The sequence below is a fragment of the Ovis aries genome, chromosome 6, assembly GCF_016772045.2.
Source record: "Ovis aries strain OAR_USU_Benz2616 breed Rambouillet chromosome 6, ARS-UI_Ramb_v3.0, whole genome shotgun sequence".
In the NCBI taxonomy this organism is placed as follows: domain Eukaryota; kingdom Metazoa; phylum Chordata; class Mammalia; order Artiodactyla; family Bovidae; genus Ovis; species Ovis aries.
Window position 1 is genome coordinate 116,804,652 of NC_056059.1, and position 24,647 is coordinate 116,829,298.

A 24,647-nucleotide genomic window follows, 5' to 3' on the forward strand; every position below is an offset into this window, starting at 1 on the left:
GAGACGCAGACCACCGCGTACACATCAGATAAGCAAGGAATACGTGAGCATAGACTGTGCACGGCAGGGGAACAGAGCCAGTATTTTATACCAACTATTGTTCAGTCACTAAGCTGTGTCTGACTCTTTGGGACCCCATGGACTGCAGCACATCAAGCCCTTCCGTCCTCCACTATCTCCCAGAGCTTGCTCAAACTCATCTCTATTGAGTCGGGGAAGCTATTGAACCATCTCATCCTCTGCCACCCCCTTCTTCTCTTGCCTTCAATCTTTCCCAGCATCAGAATCTTTTCCAGTGAGTCAGCTCTTCATATCAGGTGGCCAAAGTATTGGAGCTTCAGCTTCAGCATCAGTCCTTCCAATGAATATTCAGGGTTTATTTCCTTTAGGATGGACTGCTTGGATCTCCTTGCTGTCCAAGAAAACTCTCAAGAGTCTTCTCCAGCACCACATTTCAAAAGCATCAATTCTTCGGCGCTCAGCCTTACTGACTATAAATGGAACATAACCTTTAAAAATTGTGAATCACTGCTGTACACCTGAAACTCACTGTGTATCAACTTTATCTCAATAAAAAATATGAAATCGCTTCTCAAGAGACCAAATGAGATGCACTGCTATGCTGACTCAAGAAGTGACTAGAAGACCACTTACAAGACACAGCCTGAAGCAGCTGAGAGTACCAGGTTGCGGGAAGGGGAGGAGGGCGGGAGAGCACTCGTGCACCCCGACAGTGAACAAGGGGCCCTGAGGAGAGAGGGAGAGGCCGCCACACCAGCGGGCAACGGCTGGGCTTAATCAGCAGCCTGCGTCCATCCAGCAGAGCCCTAACACCTGGAGGGCAAAACTGGAAAACTTTTGAGAAAAAAGGGCACACACAAAGCCAAGAAAGAGCGCGACTAACACGGGCGGGCAAGCGCGGGCGGAGTCCTCTACCCGAAGGCTGAGGAGACAGCTTCAAGCACGCGTGCAACACTCAGAAAAACCTAGCCACGTGTTACGAGACTGAGGCGATGGGTCATGACGGAGAGTTCTAACAAAACGTGAGCCCCTGGAGGAGGGAATGGCAAACCGTCCCAGCATACTTGCCGCGAGAACCTCCTGAGCTGCGCAAGAGGACAAAAAGATATGAGACACCGGAAGGCGAGCCCCCGGGCCGGAAGGTGAGTCCCCCGGGTCGGAAGGCGAGCCCCCGGGTCGGAAGGCGAGTCCCCCGGGTTGGAAGGCGAGCCCCCGGGCCGGAAGGCGAGCCCCCGGGCCGGAAGGCGAGCCCCCAGGTCGGAAGGTGTCCGATATGCTTCTGGGGAGAGCGGAGGAGAACTACTAGCAGCCCCAGAAAGAGTGAGCTGGGCCAGAGCGGAAAGGATGCTCAGCTGTGGACGCGCCTGGTGGCGAGAGCGGGTCCGATGCTGCCAACAGTGCTGCCCAGGAACCTGGCGTGTTGGGCCCGTGAGCCAAGATCAGTCGGACGCGGCCAAGCAGGAGATGGCAAGAATAAACATCAACATCTTAGGAATCCAGAATGGACGGGAACGGGCAAATTTAATTCAGATGACCATTATATCTACTACTGTGGCAAGAATCCCATAGAAGAAATGGAGAAGCCCTCAAAGTCAACAAGAGTCCAAAATGCAGCACTTGGGTGCAACCTCAAAAGTGACAGAATGATCTCAGTTCATTTTCAAGGCAAGCTATTCAACATGTAAGCCAAGTCTATGCCCTCACCCTTTCACACTGTGACTGACTCACTCGAAAAGACCCTGATGCTGGAAAGGATTGAAGGCAGGAGGAGAAGGGGACGGCTGAGGACGAGATGTCTGGATGGCATCACCAACTCGGACGTGAGTCTGAGCAGGCTCCGGGAGTTGATGATGGACAGGGAAGCACGGTGTGCCGCAGTCCATGGGGTCACAAAGAGTCAGACATGACCGAGCGACTGAACTGATGCCCCTACCACTGATGGCAAAGAAGCTGAAGTTGAACAGTTCTATGAAGACAGAGAAGACCTGCTAGAACTAACAGCAAAAAAAGATATGTCCTATTCATCACTGGGGACTGGAATGCAAAAGTAGGAAGTCAAGAGATACCTGAAGTTAACTGGCAAGTTAGGCCTTGGAGAACAAAATAAAGCAGGGCAAAGGCTAACTGAATTCTGCCAAGAGAACGCACTGGTCACAGCAAATACCTTTTTTCAACAACACAAGAGACAACTTTACACATGGACATCACCAAATGGTCAATACCAAAATCAAACTGATTACGTTCTTTGTAGCCAAAGATGGAGAAGCTGTATACAGTCAGCAAAAACAAGACCTGGAGCTGACTGTGGCTCAGATCATCAGCTTCTCATAGCAAAATTCAGACTAAAACTAAACAGAGCAGGGAAAACCACTAGACCAGCCAGGTACAACTTAAATCAAATCCCTGTGAATATGCAGGGGGGGGGGGCAATGAATAGATTCAAGGGATTGGATCCTGTTAATCGTGTTCCTGAAGAACTATGGATGGAGATCTGTAATACTGTACAGCAAGGCAAGCAAACAAAGCCATCCCAAAGAGAAGGAAGAACCAGAAGGCACAGTGGGTCTCTGAGTAGGCCCTGCAAACAGCTGTAAGAAGGAGAGAAGTGGAAAGCGAGGGAGGAGGAGAAAGGCGCACCCCATTGTGCGCAGAGCTCCAAAGAGCAGCACAGAGAGGCGAGAAGGCCTTCTTCAGCGAGCACTGCACAAAGCTGGAAGGAAGCAACAAAAGCAGGAAGCCCGAGACTCCGCAGGAAAAAGGGAAAGGGGACATTTGGCCAAGGGTGGCACAATGAAGGACAGAGACGGCAGAGGCCTGCAGACGCTGGGAAGGCCAGCAAGAGATGGGACGAACACATGGAACTGCACAGAACAGATGCTGATGACCTGGATCACTGCGCCTGTGCGGCCGGCCAGCCAGAGCCAGACATTCCGGAAAGCGAAGCCAAGCGGGCCTTAGGAAGTACTGCTGGTGGTGAAGCCAGCGGAGGCGGCGGGATTCCAGTAGAGTCACTCAAAACCGGGAAAGGGTGACGCCATCGAGGTGTTGTATTCAATACGTAAGCAAATCTGGAAGACCCAGCAGTGGCCACGGGACTGGAAAAGGTCAGTCCTCATCCCAGTTCCCAAGAGGGGCAGCACTAAAGAATGTGCTAACCACTGGGCAGTCGCACTCATCTCCCATGCTAGGACGGTCGTGCTTAAAAGTCTGCATGCTAGGCCTTAGCATCGTGCAAACCAAGAACTTCCATATGTCCAAGCTGGTTTTAGAAAGGGAAGAGGAACCAGAGATCAAATTGCCAACATTCCCCGGATCATAGAGAAAGCAAGGGAATTCCAGAAAAAATCTACCTGTTTCACTGACTATGCTAAAGTCTTTGACTGTGTGGATCGAAACGATCTGTGGAAAGCTCTTAAAGAGATGGGGATGCCAGGCGTCTTGCCTGTCTCCTGAGAGACGTGCGTGCGGGCCGAGAAGCAGCAGTTAGAGCCCTGTGTGAAACGACCGGTTCAAGACTGAGAAACGATTGCGACAGGGCTGCCTGCTGCCATCCTGCCTAACCCGCACGCGGAGCACATCGCGAGAAACGCCGGGTGGATGAGCTACAAGCTGGAATCCAGACAGGCGGGAGAAACACCGGCAACCTCAGAGAGGTGGAAGACGCCACTCTGGTGGAGAAAGTGAAGAGGGACTAAAGAGCCCCTTGATGAGGGTGAAGCGCGAGACAGCAGCTTAAAGCTCAAGGTGAAAGAAGCCGCAACCATGGCTCCCAGCCCCACTGTTTCACGGCAAATAGAAGGGGAAACTGCGGGAGCCGTGCAGAGTTCCTCCTCCTGAGCTCAGAATCCCTGCGGACAGTGACGGCAGCCATGAAGCCAGAAGGCGACTGCTTCCTGGCAGGAACGCCGTCACACGCCCAGACAGCGTGTCGGGAGGCAGAGACGTTACCCTGCGGGCAAAAGTCGGTCTAGTCAAGGCCATGGTCTTCCCAGAGGTCACGTACGGCTGTGAGAGCTGGACCATGAAGAAGGCAGACGCCAAAGGACTGATGCCTCTGAGCTGTGGTGCTGGAGAAGATGCCTGAGAGTCCCCTGAACAGCAAGGAGGTCCAGCCAGTCAATCTTACGGGAAGTCAACCCTGAATCCTCGTTGGAAGGACTGACGCTGAAGCTCCAGTATCTGGGTCATCTGATGTGAACAGCCAACTCACTGGAAAAGCCCCTCATGCTGGGAAAGACTGAGGGCAGAAGGTTGGACGGCATCCCCAGTGCAACGGACATGAACCACGGCAGACCTCGGGAGATGCGAGGGGCAGCAAGGCCTGGCACGCGGCAGTCTTTGGGGGTGGCACAGAGTTGGGCATGGATGGGCGACCGGACAACCACCACCACATATCAGTGTATCTGACTGACGAGGAACCACTCTAAGACACGCCACGAGGCTCAACAGTAACAGCAGTAAGTTAAAAGTCAGTATGATTGCAAGTAATCCAAGAGATAGGTTTGGATACCTACAAATACTTCTAAAACAATTCATTGTTGAAAACAGAAATAACCACGATTGGACAACACTTAAAGTTGAGCCCATACTACTAGCAATTCAAAATACAGAGCAGCAAGCAGGTTTCCAGCACACGCGACGGCAGAATCGTAAACACTGATGGGGAAGAACCCCACGGAGAAGGGCAGGGGAGCAGCCACCGAGAAAGACCCGCCAGCTCTGCGGGCGCCTCGGCGGGGCCGCTGCTGTGCAGGATGGGCCACCCGTGCGTGCATGCTGTGCCCATCCTCCTGTGCAGGCGCAGGCAGGCAGAGCGGGCAGGTGCCCCCCGGTCTCCGGGTAAGACGGGCATAGGAGGGCCACGTCCCTAAAGCAACTGGCACGCAGCTCCAGCTCCCCGCCCTCGGAAGAGGCCTGGAAGATGGGGAGTCCCCACACTGTCGTGGCCCTGCCTCACCGTGGCGTCTGTGCCCTGCTCCCTAGAACAAGGAACCGGGGGAGCCAGGCCCACGACTGACGGTGTCTATCTGCAACGCGGGACCCGGCGGCACCTGCCATCACCACCTCCAGCACCCTGAGCAGAGCAGGGCCCCTGGGGAGGAGCAGCGTGGAGCACGCCTGCCAGCAGTGGAGTCTCCGTGAGGGCGGAGAGGACGCTGGGGGCACGGAGGGGCCGGGAGCGGCTGGCACCCAGACACCGCCCCCCGCACACACAGCAGCAGTCCCGAATGGAGCGGAGTGGAAGACAGAGGTTTCTAAAGCTTTTCCAGCTCCTCTTTGGAGACATAACTGACAGGCTTCCAGCGAGACTGGCTAAAAACAGGAAAGAAAAAGCACAAATGTGAGGAGCAGAGTGCTGCATCCACAGGCACGGCAGCAACCGCAGCAGACCCCCGCACACAGACCGACACCTCTTCACCGCAGCTCACTTGAACAGGGGCTGCCCCGGGGGCTCAGGCGGTAAAGAAGCCACCTGCGCTGCGGGAGACCCGGGTGCGACCCCTGGTCTGGGAAGATCCCCCAGAGAAGGAAACGGTAACCCGCCCCAGGATTCTTCTCCGGAGAATCCCGTGGACGGAGGAGCCTGGCGGGCTACAGTCCACAGGGTCACAGAGAGTCAGGCACGACGGAGTGACTACACACACATACACGACTTGAAAACAAACGGAAAACGTCTTATCTGTTCAAGAAACTGAAGCAAAAGTTCAAAATGCACCCCCCAGCCCTGCACCGCTGTGGAGAAGGCAGGAGGCTGTGACCCGGGGGCGGCGGTGGGGGGAGTGAGGCTGGAGGCGGGCGCGCAGGCGGGGCCTGGGCCGGAGGAGGGAAGGACGAGCACCACCGGCCACCTGGGCCCTGGGGGGCACACCCAGGAGGTGGGCTCCTCGGCCGCAGGGAGGCCGTGGAGTGTTAGCGGGGCCGGGGCAGTCCCGGGCCCAGCGGGGTGGCCAGGGCAGCACGCCAGGCCGGGCCCCTCCCATCAGGCAGGACCCAGCGGGCTGGTGGGCAGCGGGCAGCAGGCCCAGGCGGAGGGGCTGGGGCCGGGGGAGGGCTGGGGAGGGCGGAGACCCCTGGGACAGACACACTCAAGCCCGTGACCGGAGAGCTGGGATCCAGGTGGACATCTGAAACCGAGGCTTCTCGGTGTCCACGCGGGACATGGTCTCGGCACCAGGCTCTGACCGAGGCCTGTAGGGCGGGAAGGCGTGGAGCGGGGAGGCCGGGCATGGCCTCTGGAGACGGAGCGCGTTCAGCACTGGGTCCGTGGGCCTCGCTCAGCACGTCCCTGACCAAGGGGACACTGGCACGGCCCCCACGCCCGAGGCTTAGGCCCGCCCGACAGTGCCAGGCCCAGGGGCGCTGGCCGAGGGGGCAGCACAGAGGCCCAGCTGCACTCACAGCGAGTGCCCGAGGCCAAGGGTGGCCAGCCTTCTCCTCAAGCAAGCGCAGGCCTTCCCTGCTGGGGCCCCAGCCCAGACCCTCAGACGCCCCACCTCAGGGCAGGGTCAGCAGGCAGGCACACCTGGCCCCAGACACAGGGCGGGGGAGGGAGAAGGGGCCGCAGAAGAGGCCCGGGGCGTCGGGAGAGCCCCAGCCCAGCCCACACCAGCATGGGGCAGCGCCTGAGACGCGGGGCCGTGCCAGCTCCAGGGCCAGCCTCGCCCAACACCTCTGCAGGAGCGGCCTGGCACTGCCCCCACAGGAGAAGGACCACCCCAGCCACCACCGCACACACCACCACTATATACACACACCCCCGCCACCACTACACACCACTGCCACTACACACACCACCACCGACAAGGCAATGCCAAAGAATGCTCAAACTACCGCACAACTGCACTCATCTCACATGCTAGTAAAGTCATGCTCAAAATTCTCCAAGCCAGGCTTCAGCAATACGTGATCCGTGAACTCCTGATGTTCAAGCTGGTTTTAGAAAAGGCAGAGGAACCAGAGATCAAATTGCCAACATCTGCTGGATCATGGAAAAAGAGAGTTCCAGAAAAACATCTATTTTTGCTTTATTGACTATGCCAAAGCCTTTGACTGTGTGGATCACAATAAACTGTGGAAAATTCTGAAAGAGATGGCAACACCAGACCACCTGACCTGCCTCTTGAGAAATCTGTATGCGGGTCAAGAAGCAACAGTTAGAACTGGACATGGAACAAAAGACTGGTTCCAAATAGGAAAAGGAGTACGTCAAGGCCGTATAGTGTCACCCTGCTTATTTAACTTCTATGCAGAGTACATCATGAGAAACGCTGGGCTGGAAGAAGCACAAGCTGGAATCAAGATTGCCAGGAGAAATATCAATAACCTCAGATATGCAGATGACACCACCCTTATGGCAGAAAGTGAAGAGGAACTAAAAGCCTCTTGATGAAAGTGAAAGAGGAAGTTGGCTTAAAGCTCAACATTCAGAAAACGAAGATCATGGCATCTGGTCCCATCACTTCATGGGAAATAGATGGGGAAACAGTGGAAACAGTGTCAGACTTTATTTTTTGGGGCTCCAAAATCACTGCAGATGGTGACTGCAGCCATGAAATTAAAAGACGCTTACTCCTTGGAAGAAAATTTATGACCAACCTAGATGGTATATTTAAAAGCAGAGACATTACTTTGCCGACTAAGGTCCGTCTAGTCAAGGCTATGGTTTTTCCTGTGGTCATGTATGGATGTGAGAGTTGGACTGTGGAGAAGGCTGAGCGCCGAAGAACTGATGCTTTTGAACTGTGGTGTTGGAGAAGACTCTTGAGAGTCCCTTGGACTGCAAGGAGATCCAACCAGTCCATTCTGAAGGAGATCAGCCCTGGGATTTCTTTGGAAGGACTGATGCTAAAGATGAAACTCCAGTACTTTGACCACCTCATGCGAAGAGGTGACTCATTGGAAAAGACTCTGATGCAGGGAGGGATTGGGGGCAGGAGGTGAAGGGGACAACCGAGGATGAGATGGCTGGATGGCATCCCGGACTCGATGGATGTGAGTCTGAGTGAACTCCAGGAGTTGGTGATGGACAGGGAGGCCTGGCGTGCTGCGGTTCATGGGGGAGTCGGACACAACTGATCGACTGAACTGAACTGATGCCGTGTACAGTATACACATAACCACTACACACACACACACACCCCACTATATACACACCCCCCACTGTATAAACACGCCCCACTATATACACCCCCGCATATACACACACCCCCGCCACCGCTACACACACACATACCCCACTATATACACACCCCCCACTGTATACACACACCCCACTATATACACACACCCCACTATATACACACACACCCCACTATATACACACACCCCCGCCACTACACACACACCCCCCACTATATACACACCCCCCACTATATAAACACGCCCCACTATATACACCCCCCATATACACACACCCCCGCCACCGCTACACACACACATACCCCACTATATACACACACACACCCCACTATATATACACACCCCCGCCACCACTACACACACATACCCCACTATATACACACACCCCCACTCCCGCTACAGACACACCCCACTATATACACACACCCCCGCCACCACTACACACCACTGCCACTACAATACATACACCCCACCAACACCATACACACCACTGACCCTGCACACACCGCCCCCACCACACACACCACGGCCACTACAATATACATACCCCACCGACACTGTACAAACATCACCAACACCATACACACCACTGACCCTGCACACGCCCCCACCACCACACACGCCCCCACCACTGAACAAACTCTCCAGAGAAGACCAGGAGCAGCAGCACATCTCAACTCACTTTACGAGGCTCCAAAAGACTACAAGACAGGACGCCTTCCAGGCGCCTCAATGAGGCTGATTCCCTTCACAGGCAGATGCCAAGTTCTCAACCAGACCGGAGCAAACCAGGCCAGTAGCGCGTACAGAGGCTGTCTGCAGAGAGACCTGCGCAAGGACGCTCACAACAGCTCGCCTCAGAGCAGTCCAAGTCTGGGGATGACAGAAACACACACCGACGATGAGCAGGCCCACACAGCTGCAGCCTGTCTCTACAGCTCACGCAGTGGAAACAAGGCGCACAACGCTCGGAGCGTTCCACCAGGCGAAGCGGCACACGCGGCGCCCTGGAGGCAGCAGAGCCTCGCGGACAGAGGCCGCGCCAGGGGCTGCGGGGGGAGGGCCACCACCCAGCGGGCAGGGCGCCGTCTGGGGGCTCCGTGTCTCAGCCGTGGTGACAGTGTGCACACGACTGCACCAACCTCTCAGAACCCAGGGAACCACACACACGCTCCAGATGGGTGGGCTTTACTAGATGTCAGTTACGTCTCACTGGGGAAAAACAACGTTCAGCAGTCTTAAGCAGCTTGAACACAGAAGCCCACCACACAACAGCAGCAGAAGGTTTAAACCCACAGGCGCTGGCTGACATGACGCCTCGGGGGCCCCCAGGACCACTTTCTGATGAGGAGAGAAGTCTCATCTGCGGATGCATCGTCCAGGCAAAATGAGAGTCAGGAAACGACACTCTCATCCTGGAAAGACTGATGGGCCATGCCAGGCCTTTCCACTTGCCTCCAAACCAGGACGGACAGAGCAACTATTCCCCCAAGGCAGTCAGGCCGCTGCAGAGGAGTTGGACTGGAAACAGGAGCCGAAGACAGGAAAGCTCGGGGAGCAAAGAGAATGCGTGAGCTGGGGGAGACTCAAGAACGCCCACTGGAAGCGAACAGAGAGCAAACAAGTATCAGGAATGCTAAACAGACCTCCATTAAGCAGCTGAGGGCAAACCTCGACAGCACATTCAAAAGCAGAGACGCCACTCTGCGGACAAAGGTCCGTATGGTCAAAGCTATGGTGTTTGCAGCAGTCACGTACGGATGTGAGAGTCAGAACATTAAGAAGGCTGAGCGCCAAGGCATTCATGCTTTTGAACTGTGGTGCTGGAGAAGTTGGACTTGGCCCTTGGACTGCAAGGAGATCAAACCAGTCAATCCTAAAGGAAATCAATCCTGAATATTCATTGGAAGGACTGATGCTGAAGCTGAAGCTCTAATACTTTGGCCACTTGATGCGAAGGGCTGACTTGTTAGAAAAGACTGGTGCTGGGGGAGGCTGAGGGCAAGAACAGACGGACTGACAGAGATGAGATGGCTGGATGGCATCACCGACTCGATGGACATGAGTCTGTGCAGCTCCGGGAGATGGTGATGGACAGGGAGGCCTGGTGTGCCGCCGTCCATGGGGTCGCAGAGAGTTGGACAAGACTGACTGAACTACTACAAAACTGAAAAAAGACCAAACACTTAAAGTGAACAAGAAAGGAAACGAGAGTGAAATAAGGTGCTAAAAGCACAAAGCTCTGCAGGTGAAGAAGCTAAGGCCGCCCGGGCCAGCCTTTTAGTCTCTCATCCTGTATCCGCTCATTTCTTCACGCGCTCATCCACTCGTTCTGGTGCCCAAGATGTCTGAGGGCAGAGCTGGTGATGGACAGGGAGGCCTGGCGCACTGCAGTCCCTGGGACACAACTGAGGACTGAACTGACTAACCGAGCCCTGCTTCTGGCGAGAAAATACACAGAAAGAGCTGCCCTCTTGGAGCGCATATCCCAGTGAAGGAAAGACAAAGTGAGCGCGTTAGGTACACAGCACATTAGAAAGCAGCGCTGAGGAGAGCAGGGCAGGAAAGAGGGCTGCGCGGGAGCCACACCAGTGAGAAGCCCACTCCTGACAGCGACGGGGCTCTGAGCTGCAGCTGTTGCAGCTCTATGCCAGGAGCCAGCGCGTGAGCTGGCGCTGCCTCCCGGGAAACCCTCAAATAGAAGCCACAGCTCAGCGGAAGGCAGGGAGGGGGTTTCCACCAGGCAGCAGCGGGCCTGAGTAGGGGCTCAAGTGGACAGCAGCCTCAGGGCAGGAAGCAGGAAGTGCCGGGGGCGGGGGGGGGGGGGGGGGGCTGCCACGGCTGCATGCAGGGGCAGGAGCACAGAGACCACTGCTCAGAAACAGTCAGCAGGCGGGGATCAAAGGTACAGATGGCCGAGAGCGCGGGGCCTCGCATGGCTGCAAGGCAACTCCCTCCAGATCCCAAAGGCCAGGTCTGAAAGCCCTTTCGGGACCCCATGGTGGTCCAGCGTCTAAGGCTCTGCCGGCCAGTGCAGGGGACACGGGTTTAATCCCTGGTCTGGGAAGGTCCCACATGCCACGGGGTGACTAAGCCCGACGAGCACCACCGCTCCAGAGCCCGCGTGCCCACCAGCGTGTGCTCTACGATGGCAAGAACTGCAGCGGAAGCCCGCAGCCCGCAGCCCCCTGCGCTCCACGCTGGATGGGGCCCAAGGGCAGCTGCCAAGACCCAGCACAGCCATGAATTGCTTCAAGAAGAAAAACCAAAGGCCTTTCGGAACCAGGGCCCACGAAGACGCTGTCTGGGCTGAAGATGCTGATGCTCTCAAGAAGGCTCCATTGAGCTGAGGCTTGAAAAGGGAGGGGCAGAGTGGGGCGGGGGGCCTGGCCTAAGAATGCATCTGGGAGAGAAGCTCATGGAGGGTCACCAGCAGCGGGATCGCCTAGGGCTGAGCGCACACACAGCCGCCTAGGTTTCAACAGATTGTACCGCCAAAGAAGTCCTGCGACCGGCTGTGAAACGCTGAGACCCGCCCTGTGGGCCGCCGAGCTCGCGGACGGGCCGGCCTGCGGGCAGCGCAGGAGGCGCCGGGCCGGGCGCAGCCCCGCGGGCACTCACCGCCGGCTGCTCGGGGCCGCCGTGGCGCTCGCCCTTCTCCACGGTCCGCCGGCAGTCGGGGCACACCCAGAGCGGCAGGTGCAGCGCGCTGCTGCCCTTGGGCGCCACGGACAGGGCCAGCTTGCTCGCGGTCTTCACGCCACTCTCTAAGAACGGAGAGTCTTTCCGCTCACTTCTGCACAGAAGACAGTAATCCCCAGCAGGGTAGGGTGGTGTTCTATGATTCATGCCAAAATTAAAAGGAGTCTGGAACAGAAAAAAGAAAAACAAAGTGTTTTCAAAACATGAGCCACAAAGCCAGGGCCACTCAAACCTTACCGCTCTCACACTTCAGTGCACACGCGTCCACACTGAGAAACACCAAACTGGGACTCTGTGGATGGAGCTGTGCTGAGCGTTCTAGAGACTCATAATACATACCTCAAACAAAAGAGCGACACCAGAAAGAACATCTGAGGAGGAGGCAGAAGTCTGTCTTCACCCCTTCACCTAGCCTTCTGTGTTTCCCCCACATGCTAGGAAGCGTTAGCCTCAATTCAGACTGAGAAAGCATTCGGGCAGTTTCTTTTTTCTTTTAACCATCAACAAAGTTCAGGGAATTCCAAAATTCAGGGGTCTAGTGGTTAGGACCCCTTGCTTTCACTGATGAGGGCTTGGGTTGAGGACCTAAGATTCCACAGGCTGCTCAGTCCAGCCACGAACAGCAACAGAGGTCGAAGCCCCGGTTCTAGAGGGGTCTGCACTCAGGGCTCAAGGCTGGGGCGGCAATCTAGCTTGAGTGCACCTACAGAGCCAAGCCACCTCTGAGGCGGGCTGCCCAAGTTCAAGTCAAGATAAACATCCAGGAGCCTGACAGCAGCCACACATGAAAACATCCAAGACCGGCCTCCCTCCAAGCGTGTCCGCAGTTACGAATTCAGCTCCAGCCTCACTATCCACCTCCGCTTTTCAAACAGGTCCTAAGCTGGAGGGTGAGGGTAGGCAGGAGGGAGAGGAAAGATCGTGACTCCCGATCCTCTCTAGTGCCAACCTTGCTATCAGAAACATAATGTTAGCCATAAAACACACAGACAGGCGCCCAGGTTTAAAACAGGCCTGAAGTCACCAGGTGAGCAAGCAGCAGCCAAGGGTTAATCCAGATCGGCAGGAGCCCAGAGGCGTCACGTGCCGCTTAGCGGAGCCACCCTGCAAATCCCAGAGAGTGGCTGAGAGAGGCGCAGCTGGCCGCAGGCGAGCAGGGAGGCCAGGCACAGCCTTCCCGACGCAGCCTCACCAGCCAAGGTTCCTGAGCAGAGTGCATGGAGGACAGCGGCCTCTGGCGCCAGGTGGAGGGCCCGCAGACCAGGACCCTGCCGGGGCCATTCTGGCCGGAACATTGCCCACACGCTCCCCCGCTCCCCCGGCTGGCAGCCCGGCTCTGCACCCGGCCCTGGCGCTGCCCGTGCCGTCCTCACCAAGGTGCACACCGCCGCTGGCTGGCCTGACTCTGCACTGACAGAACTGCCGCCACCACGGCCAGAGCGCCCCCAAAGGCTGTCAGCAAGGCCTGGAGGGGCCAGGGGCCGGTGCGCAGACGAGGGGGCGGACGGGGCAGACGAGAGCACGAGTAACTGCAAGGGTGAGACAGCGCCGCTAAGACACAGAAGTGTAACACCTGTTCTTCCCCGCCTACGAGGACCAGCCATCAGACCTGCTTACACCCAGCACACCCGCAGGTGCGCCCTAGGTTTCACCAACCCAGCCCAGCAGCCCCTGCATGTCTGAGGGTGTTCACCTTAATGGCTGAGCACGTTCAGCTGCCCCCCGGGAGCAGCCACCCTTCTCTGTCCCAACGGGTCCCAAGCCCATCGCTGGCGGAACAGCCCCAGGCCTCAGACCTCTGCAGGGTGCCTTTCTAGCCAGAGCAGGAGACGCTGGGCCCGAGGTGACAAAGGTCCCCAGCAGAACCAGAATGTTAAGAGACAGAAGTGAATTGAGAGCACCCAGCTCAGGGTCCATCCCCACAGGGCTTCCTGGGAACCCACTGTGAGCAAGACACTGGCCCAGGCATGGAGACACATGGTGAGTAAGCCAAGATCCCTGCCGGGAGCGAGCGCAATACTCCTCAAACGCAAGGACAAGGCAAGACATCTGCGCTCTCAAGTCGGAACGTCAGCAGCGACTGAGCAGCGAGAGCAAGAAAAACGTCTGCGGTTGAGGACGATGGCCTCCGTCACTGCAGCCATCGAGGGCCTCCTTCAGGAGACGTCTCGAGTGGGGGGCTAAGCCAGAAGCCTTGGGGTGCGGACAGAGCAGAAGCGGGCAGGGAGCCGCGGGGCCTGGCCTCGCTCACATCTGGACATGGAGAAAGAACGTGCGAGGAGGAGAAATGAGAGAAGGGAAGGCGCGAAGAGGCTGGGGTGAAACTGCTACGAAGGCGGAGCCCCCGGGAAGGGGGTCAGACGTCGGGGGTAGTAGAGAGGCTGGGCTGCGCGTGGAGCCGCCTCAGTGGGGGCGGCTCGGGCACAGGGCCTGACGCAGACCATGCATGGGCCAGACGCCCGGGTCCCGCTGGCCTGAGCGACGTCGGACCAGCAGACACAGAACCCCGCCGGCCCGCTGCACGCGGCGCTTCTCCGCCGGGGTGCAGACACGGAGTTGCCAAGGGTGCAGAGCGGACGAGGACAGCGTGGCCTTAATGAGAGCAGAGCTAAGTGAGACCCGGGGGCGAAGCAGCCACGGGAAGAGCTGGCAGAGGGGTGCTGGCGCGGGTGGCGGCTGTGGACACGGGTCCTTCCGGCACAGGGCGCAGGCTGGAGGGGAGGCTCGAGGCTGGAGGGGAGGCTCGAGGCTGGAGGGGAGGCTCGGGGCTGGGGCTGCTCAGCCAGCCTGGAGGCCCTGTGAGGAGGCAGCTCATGCAAGGAGTGTGTGACCCGGGTCTCTCCATACAGAGAAACCCTGGCGTGAGAACAACGAACTCTGGGGTGGTCATCAAACGTGAGGGGAGCGCAGGGGAGCAGAGCTGTCAGACTTTGGGGGCTCATCTACCTGGGCACGGGGTCCCTGGCAGCAGAGGACGGGCTGCAGAGGTGAAGAGCATTACCCACCCAGACAACGTGGAGCTAGACACCCTGGAGAGCAGGCGCAATCCCTTGGGGACACGGTCTGTGAAGCCAGACAAGGAGACGGCGGAGCGCAAACGCGTCCCGAACAGACTTCAAACACTCCGACGCCCGGAGACTCGGCTCAGCATGGCAGCCAGTCTGGCCCTGTCTCCCTGCCTCGTCCTCCCGCCCCGCCCCAGGCCACCGCGCAGAGCTCCCACTCCACAGATTCACGGGCCAGCTCCTGGAGGCGTCTGCAACGAACGGCACCCTGCAGCATCTCCTCTGTTGCCGGGCCTCTCTCACAGTGTCGTCACTTGGAGATGATTCCTTGTGTGGCTCATGAGACTGCTCCTTCCACTCCGGAGCAGTGTCCCTTGGAGATAAGCCACAACTCCCTTACCACTCTGCTGTCTGGACACAGGCAGCCTGTCTCCCGGTTTCAGCTCCACAAACAGCAGTTGCTGCGAGCACTCATGTAGAAATCGTGCTGGGAACACACGCTTTAACTCCTCTTGCATAAACACCAAGGAGCAGAGTAGCTGGGGCGCCGAACTTCTAAGAAGCTGCCGGGACTTCCCGGCGGTCAGGACGCTGTGCTCCCACTGCGGGGGGCACAGGAGCCCTGGTCAGAGAACCAAGATCCCACATGCCAAGTGGCCTGACCAGAAACAAAACCCAAATTGCCAAACCTCCCCTAAAGAGCACTGATGAGGAGTTCCAGATAACCAACATCCTCATCAATGAGGTTTCAATTGTGACCACCACAGTGAATGCGTAGCTCTGGCTCAGTGTGGTTTTCTCAATAAAACATTAAATATCTTTTCACAGGCTTATTCAGTATCTACTCAAATTTTTGGCTTGCCTTAAGGTTAATCAGTTTTATTATTAAGACAGTCAGCTTTTGGCTTCATGGATTTTTCCCTATGAAAAAATTCTTTTGTTTTACTGCATTTTGCTTTTCTGTTATTTCATTACTTTGAGCATCTTCGGGTATAACTGGCTCTTTGACTCTCTACTTTCTTACGGTGGAAGCACAGGACAGTGAGCCCTTTCTCCTGCAGATGGTTGGTGCCGCACATGCCCCTGTTACGCACTGCTTTGGCTACATTTTACAAATTTTGATATGCTGTGTTTCATTCTCATTCAGTTCAAAATATGCAACCACAAAATTAAAACACGCTTGCTCCTTGGAAGAAAAGCTATGACAAACCTAGACAGCGTATTAAAAAGGAGAGACATTACTTTGTCAGTAAAGGTCCATCTAGTCAAAGTTATGGTTTTTCCAGCAGTCATGTATGGATGTGAAAGTTGGACCATATATAAAGCTGAGAGCCAAAGAATCGATGCTTTTGAGCTGTGGTTACTAAAGACAACTCGTGAGAGTCCCTTGGACTGCAAGGAGATCAAATCAGTCAATCCTAAAGGAAATCAGATGCGAAGAACTGATTTATTGGAAAAGACCCTGATGCTGGGAAAGACTGACAGCGGGAGGTGAAGGGGAAAAACAGAGGATGAGATGGTTGGACGGCATCACACACTCGATGGACTTGAGTTTGAGCAAGCTCTGGGATTTAGTGAAGGACAGAGAAGCCTGGCTGCAGTCCAAGGGTCACGAAGAGCTGGACACGACTGAGTGACTGACAGTAATCCACTTCGGGAAATGAAGAACAGCTAGCTGTCAGAGAGCCTCCAACTCTCAGACTGCAGTCTGCATCGCTTTACAGACCTGAAGGCGCCTTAAAATCACGGGGACCAGGCATCTCATAAAGGATGTTAACAGTCTTCATAGCAATATCCAGAAATCACCAAAAGGGAGAGAAAATCACGTAAATACAACAGAGACTCAGAAAGGCTCTTAGTCGGCCCCCAGGTGGGCCAGCCACATTTGGAAACTGAGTGACCTGAAGTCACGCCCAAAGTAGCCACTCACATAGCTGGTGAGCCCAGGCCACCAGACAGGGCCCTGCTGCCGAGCAGAGAGGCAGCGCCAGCCCCTTCAGCTGCCCTCCCATCCCCACCACCACGCCCTTGGCCACAGGGGGGCAGCTGTGTCACGGAGAACCACAGCGGAGGCAAGCCAGGGACCTACCCACCCAAGACTGACCCCCCCAGACAGCGCCTGCTTTCCGCAGGACCCTTTACCTCCCGTAACAGAGATGATGACGCCAAGTCAGTCTCCAGGGTTGTCACTAAAATTGTTACGGTCGGAAAACTTCACAAGGAGGGGACAGGAGTTAGGGCCCGGGGCATAGGGACTGTGTGGGATGGTTAAGAGTGTTGGGGACAGGGAGGTGTGTTTGCCCAGGAAGTGGAGAGCGAGGGGAGTGGAGACGCAGACCCCCAGCTCGGGGCTGGCGGAGCAGAGGCCCGCGCAGGAAGCACGGAGGGCGCGCACGTGGGCAGCAGCGGCAGGTGGGCCGGGCTCAGGGGCCTGCACAGACTGCAGCGTCTGCTGCGGAGGTCCTGGCCAGGCACGCAGGGGCTGCCAAAGCCTTCGCTCCCCTCTGGTCTCTCAGCAAGGGAAACTGAAAACAATTATTAAAGACGAGAAGAGACCTGGCGCTGCGGAGAAGGAAGGAGGGGGTGTGTGACATGCTGCTGACGGGGCCTGACAGCGCCAGCCACCTCTGTGGAGAACCGCGGGGCAGGGCTTCCGCCACTGGCCTGCACGGCACCCTCAGGAGCGCTCCCCGCCCCCCGCCCCGGGCCTGCACGGCACCCTGGGGTGCACCCCCCGCCCCGGGGCCTGCACGCCGCCCTCACACATCATCTCCATTAGGATACAAACATGCTATTACTCCTCCCAGGCTGAAGAGACAAAACACAATCCTCTTAAGCTCACTTTCAGCTCCGGGTACTAACTGCCACTCTCTTCACCTTCCTCCTCAGCAATGCCTTCGGAGCTGCCCAGGCCAACTCTAAGAGAAATGTAATGAAGCCGCAAATATGAACTGTGTAATAGGTTAAAACCGAAAACAAGGTGAAAGCAAGGAGCTGACCCACCCAGCAGGCCGGCCAAACCAGGCACACCGGCAGCACGTGCTGGCGAGGCTGTGCGGCAGCAGGGGCTCAGCGCTGCTGGCGCAGATGCAGACGCGGCAGCCGCTCCGGAGCACAGTCCGGCGGCTTCTCACAGGATTAAACATCCTCTCGCTCTACGACCGGGCAATCGTGCTCCTCAGAATTCACCCAAATGGAAACTTACATCCACACAGACATCTGCACACAGATGTTTCTAACAGTTTCACTCACAGTTGCCAGAACTTGGAAGCAACCAAAGTCTCCTTCAGAAGGTGAATGGGTGAGTGAACTGTGGTACCGCCAGACAACAGATTATCATTCAGTGCTAAAGAGAAATGACTTATCAAGCCATGGAAAGACACGGAGGAACCTTCAGCTCAGTTGCTCAGTCATGTCCGACTCTTTGTGACCCCACGGACCGCAGCAACCTTAAATGTATGTTATTAAATAAAAGGAGCAATCTGAAAAGGCTATAACTGTGTGATCGCTGCATGGCATTCTGGGAAACTATGCAGAGAGTGAAAGATGAGTGGCCGTCGGGGAGGGGGAGAGGGCAGGCACGGGCAGGACACGAAGGGTTTCTCAGTCGGTGTGATACTCAAGGGGCACACACGCTGTTCGCCGTCTCTCAGGCCCACAGGGTGCACAGCAGCCAGAGGGACCTGGACCAAATCCCGGACTCTGGGAAATGGCATGGCACCTGAGCTCACTGGCTCCGACAGACCACGGTGGGGATGCTGACGCTGGGGGCTGGGCATGTGTGAGGATGCATGGGAATCTGCTGTACCTTCTGCTCAACTTTTCTGTGAAACTGAAACGGCTCTAAGAAAAAAGTCTATTGAACACCTCCCCCACAAAAGACAGGTGAACTCTGCAAGATTTTATTTAACTCAATGTTGTTGTTCAGTCGCCAAGCCACGTGTGACTCTCTGCGACCTGATGGACTGCAGCACGCCAGGCTCCTCTGTCCTCCACGATCCTCAGAGTGTTCTCAGATTCACAACCGTTCAGGTGGCGGTGCTGTCTAACCATTTCACCCTTTGCCACCCTCTTCTCCTTTGCCCTTCAGTCTCTCCCAGCATTAGGGTCTTTTCCAGTGAGTCATGGTACTGGGGAAGACTTGAGAGTCCCGTGGACTGCAAGGAGATCAAACCACACAATCCTAAAGAAAACTAACCCTGAAACGATGCTGAAGTTCCAATATTTTGGCCACCTGATGCAGAGAAATTGACTCACTGAACTCAATGTATGCACAGTGTTCTCACATCAAAGGGAACCAATGGAGAGTGAGATGCTTTACATCTTTTCTTCACACCAGGTCTTCAGTGTGAGGATGTGTCCACACATAAAGCACGTCAGGGGCTGGAGGGCCAGCGCTGACCAGCGCACGTCATGGGCGCGAGGGCCCCACCGGCCCTGCGGGCCCACACTGCCGCCGTGAGCACGCAACGCAGGAGCCCGCCTCCTCCTGCCCGACACTCTCTCCTCGCCTGGCCGCCTGCTGTGCTCACCCTCTTGGTTTTTTCTGAGAACCGACTCCAAACCCTGAGGCTGTGGACCAAACCTTGTCTAATTCAATGAGACTATGAGCCACGCATGCCATGTGGGGCCACCCAAGACGGGCGGGTCATGGTGGAGAGTTCTGACAAAACGCAGTCCACGGGAGAAGGGAATGGCAAACCACTTTAGCGTTCTTGCTTTGAGAACCCCATGAACAGTATGAAAAGGCAAAAAGACAGGACACACTGAAAGAGGAACTCCCCAGGTCGGTAGGTGCCCAATATGCTACTGGAGATCAGTGGAGAAATAACTCCAGAAAGAATGAAGGGATGGAGCCAAAGCAAAAACAATACCCAGTTGTGGATGTGACTGGTGACAGAAGCAAGGTCCGATGCTGTAAAGAGCAATATTGCATAGGAACCTGGAGCGTTAGGTCCATCGATCAGGGCCAATTGGAAGTGGTCAAACAGGAGATGGCAAGAGTGAACATCGGCATCTTAGGAATCAGCGGACTAAGATGGGCTGGAATGGGTGAATTTAACTCAGAGGACCATTATATCTACTACTGCAGGCAGGAATCCCTCAGAAGTGGAGTAGCCATCATGGTCAACAAAAGAGTCCGAAATGCAGTACTTGGATGCAACCTCAAAACGACAGAATGATCTCTGTTTGTCTCCAAGGCAAACCATTCAATATCACAGTTATCCAAATCTATGCCCCAACCAGTAACACTGAAGAGGCTGAAGTTCAATGATTCCATGAAGACCTACAAGACCTTAGAGAACTAACACCCAAAAAAGATGTCCTTCTCATCACAGGGGACTGGAATGAGAAAGTAGAAAGTCAAGAAACACCTGGAATAACAGGCAAATTTGGCCTTGGAGTACAAAAAGAAGCAGGGCAAAGGCTAACAGAGTTTTGCCAAGAGAACACACTTCTCATGGCAAACACCCTCTTCCAACAACATGAGAGACAGCTCCACACACGGACATCACCAGATGGTCAACACCGAAATTAGACTGATTTCATTCTTTGTAGCCAAAGATGGAGAAGCTCTATACAGTCAGCAAAAACAAGACTGGGAGCTAACTGTGGCTCAAATCATGAACTCCTTATTACAAAATCCAAATTTAAATTGAAGAAAGTTGGGAAAAACATTGGGCCATTCACGTATGAACTAAATTAAATTCCTTACAATTATACAGTGGAAGTGATAAATAGACTCAAGGGATTGGACCTGTTAAATAGTTTCTGAAGAACCACAGACAGAGGATCCTGACATCGCACAGAAGGTGGTGACCAAAACCATCACCAAGAAAAAGAAATGCAAAAAAGCAAAATGGTTGCCTGAAGAGGCCTTATAAATCGAGAACAGAAGAGAAAGGTAAAGGAGAAAAAGACAGCTATGTCCATCCGAATGCAGCATTCCAGAGAAAAGAGAGGGGCAATGAGGAAGCCTCCCTCAGTGCAAAGCAGGGGCAACAACGGAGTGTGCAAGACTAGGCATCTCTTCAAGAAAGTCAGAGACTCCAAGGGAGCATTTCATCCAAGGTTCAAAAGACGAAATGCCGGGCTGGATGAAGCACACGCTGGAATCAGAATTGCCGGAAGAAGTATCAGTCACCTCAGATATGCAGATGACACCACCCTTATGGCAGAAGGTGAAGAGGAGCTAAAGAGCCTTTTGATGAACATGGAAGAGGAGAGTGAAAAGGCTGGCTTAAAGCTCAACATTCAGAAAACGAAGTTCATGGCATCCGGTCCCATCACTTCACGGCAAACAGATGGGGAAACAGTGGAAAACAGTGACAGACTTTCCTTTCTTGGGCTCCAGAATCGCTGCACATGGACACTGCAGCCATGAAATTAAAAGACGCTTGCCCCTTAGAAGGAAAGCTGTGCCAAACCTAGACGGCATGTTGAAAAGCAGAGACACTGCTTCGCCAACAGAGGCCCATCTGGTCAGAACACTGGTTTTCCAGTGGTCAAGTATGGATGTGAGGGGTGGACTATAAAGAAAGCTGAGCGCCAAAGAATTGATGCTTTTGAACTGTGGTGCTGCGGAAGACTCTTGAGAGTCCCTTGGACTGCAAGGAGATGCAACCAGTCCATCCTAAAGGGAATCTGTCCTGAGTATTCACTGGAAGGACAGATGCTGAAGCTGAAGCTCCAATACTTTGGCCACATGATGCAAAGAACTGACTCAATGGAAAAGACCCTGATGCTGGGAAAGACTGAAGGCAGGAGGAGAAGGGACAACAGAGGATGAGATGGTTGGATGGCGTCTCCGACTCAGTGGATGTGAGTTTGAGCGAGCTCCAGGAGCTGGAGATGGACAGGGAGGCCTGGTGTGCTGCAGTCCATGGGGCTGCAAAGAGCCAGGCATGACTGAGCGACTGCACGGAACTGATGAGTGCTGTCTGTGCTGTGCTGCGTCACTTCAGTCGTCTCTGACTCTTTGTGACCCAATGAGTAGCCTGCCAGGCTCCTCTGTCCATGGAATCCTCCAGGCAAGAACACCGGCGTGGGCTGCCATGCCCTCCTCCGGGGATCTTCCTGACCCAGGGGTCAAATCCTTGCCTTTCACATCTCCTGCACTGGCAAGCGGGTGCTTCACTACCGTCACCACCTGAGAAGCCCTCTATGAGTACTAACGAAGAGTAAAATGCCCAACATGGGGCATAGCGGGAAAGGGAGACACAAGGAATAATTACTTCACAAGCAGGAAAAAGAACAGCTAGAAATTCAAAGTTGACCTCAGTGAGCAACAGCTTTATATGCCGTGTTTATTTTAAACCCTGAAGCCTTTTCACACAGATGTGTAAAACTTCTGTAAAACAAAAACTGTTTTTTTAAAACACAAAGTTAAACAAAGATCTGTTTGTTTCCAAGTCAAACCATTCAATATCAAAGTAATCATGCCCCGACCAGTAATGCTGAAGAAGCTGAACTTGAACGGTTCTACGACGACCTACCAGACCTTCTAGAACTAATACCTCAAAAAGATGTCCTTTTCATTATAGGGGACTGGAATGCAAAAGTAGGAAGTCAAGAGACACCTGGAGTAACAGGCAAATTTGGCCTTGGAGCACAACAAGAAGCAGGGCAAAGGCTAACAGAGTTTTGCCAAGAGGACCCAGTGGTCATGGCAAACAGCCTCTTCCAACAACACGAGAGACAGCTCTACATGGGGACATCACCAGATTTTATATCTTTGCAGTCAAAGGTGGAGTAGCTCTATACAGTCAGCAAAAACAATACCAGGAGCTGACTATGGTTCAGATCATGAACTCCTTATTGCCAAATACAGACTGAAATTGTAGAAAGTAGGGAAAACCACTAGACCGTTCAGGTATGATCTAAATCAAATCCCTTATGATTATAGAGAGGAAGTGACAAACAGATTCAAGGGATTAGATCTGACAGAGTGCCTGAAGAACTACGGACAGAGGCTTGTGACACTGTACAGGAGGCAACGGTCCAGACCGTCCCCAAGAAAAACAAACGCAAAAAAGGCAAAACGGCTGTCTGAGGAGGCCTTACAAATAGCTGAGAAAAGAAGAGAAACTAAAGGCAAGGGAGAAAAGGAAAGATATCCCCATCTGAATGCAGAGTTCCAAAGAATAGCAATGAGAGGTAAGAAAGCCTTTCTCAGTGATCAGTGCAAAGAAATTGAGGAAAACAACAGAATGGGAAAGACTAGAGATCTCGTCAAGAAAATCAGAGATACCAAGGGAATATTTCATGCAAAGATGGGCACAATAAAGAACAGAAATGGTATGGACCTAACAGAAGCAGAAGATATTAAAAAAAGAGGTGACAGCAATTCACAGCAGAACTATACAAAAAAGATCTTCATGACCCAGATAATCACGAGGGTGTGATCGCTCACCTCAAGCCTGACATCCTGGAATGCGAGTCAAGTGGTCCTTAGGAAGCATCACTACAAACAAAGCTAGTGGAGGGGATGGAATTCCAGTTGAGCTGTTTCAAATCCTGAAAGATGATGCTGTGAAAGTGCTGCACTCAATATGCCAGCAAGTTTGGAAAACTCAGCAGTGGCCACAGGACTGGAAAAGGTCAGTTTTCATTCCAATCCCAAAGAAAGGCAATGCCAAAGAATGCTCAAACTACCACACAATTGCACTCATCTCACACGCTAGCAAAGTGATGCTCAAAATTCTGGAAGCTAGGCTTCAACAGTATGTGAACCATGAACTTTCAGATGTTCAAGCTGGATTTAGAAAAGGCAGAGGAACAAGAGAGAAGATAGCCAACATCCGGTAGTTCATTGAAAGAGCAAGAGAGTTCCAGGAAAAACACCTACTTCTGCTTTACTGACTACACCAAAGCCTTTGACTGTGTGGATTATGATAAACTGCGGAAAATTCTTAAAGAGATGGGAATACCAGATCACCTGACCTGCCTTCTGAGAATTCTATATGCAGGTCAAGAAGCAACAGTTAGAACTGGACATGGAACAACAGACTGGTTCCAAATAGGAAAAGGAGTACGTCAAGGCTGTATATTGTCACCCTGCTTATTTAACTTATACGCAGAGTACATCATGAGAAACGCTGGGCTAGAAGTAGCACAAGCTGGAATCAAGATTGCCAGGAGAAATATCAATAACTTCAGATATGCAGATTACACCACCCTTATGGCAGAAAGCAAAGAGGAACTAAAGAGCCTCTTGATGAAAGTGAAAGAGGAGAGTATAAAAGCTGGCTTAAAACTCAACATTCAGAAAACAAAGATCATGGCATCTGGTTCCATCACTTCATGGCAAATAGATGAGGGAACAGTGACAGACTTTCTTTTCTTGGGCTCCAAAATCACTGCAGATGGCGACTGCAGCCATGAAATTAAAAAGACGCTTGCTGCTTGGAAGAAAAGCTATGACCAACCTAGACAGCATATTAAAAAGCAGAGATATTACTTTGCTGACAAAGGTCCATCTAGTCAAAGCTATAGTTTTTCCAGTAGTCATGTATGGGTGTGAGAGTTGGGGTATAAAGAAAGCTGAGCGCCAAAGAATTGATGCTTTTGAACTGTGGTGTTGGAGAAGATTCTTGAGAGTCCCTTGGACTGCAAGGAGAGCCAACCAGTCCATTCTAAAGGAGATCAGTCCTGAATATTCACTGGAAGGACTGATGCTGAAGCTGAAGCTCCAATGCTTTGGCCACCTGATGTGAAGAGCTGACTCACTGGAAAAGACTGACGCTGGGAAAGATTGAAGGCAGGAGGAGAAGGGGACGA

The 24,647-nt window shown here is 54.0% G+C and overlaps 1 protein-coding gene across 6 annotated transcripts in view; it reads right to left on the bottom strand.

Annotated features, from left to right (window-relative positions):
- FAM193A (family with sequence similarity 193 member A) overlaps nucleotides 1-24,647 on the bottom strand; it is a 150,598-nt gene that overhangs the window by 72,572 nt on the left and 53,379 nt on the right. For all 6 annotated transcript variants that reach the window (XM_060417466.1, XM_027971298.3, XM_042251714.2 and 3 more), the window contains exon 2: nucleotides 11,782-12,027. In XM_060417466.1, the coding sequence (XP_060273449.1) occupies nucleotides 11,782-12,027 (246 nt within the window). The remainder of the gene's footprint in view (nucleotides 1-11,781; nucleotides 12,028-24,647) is intronic.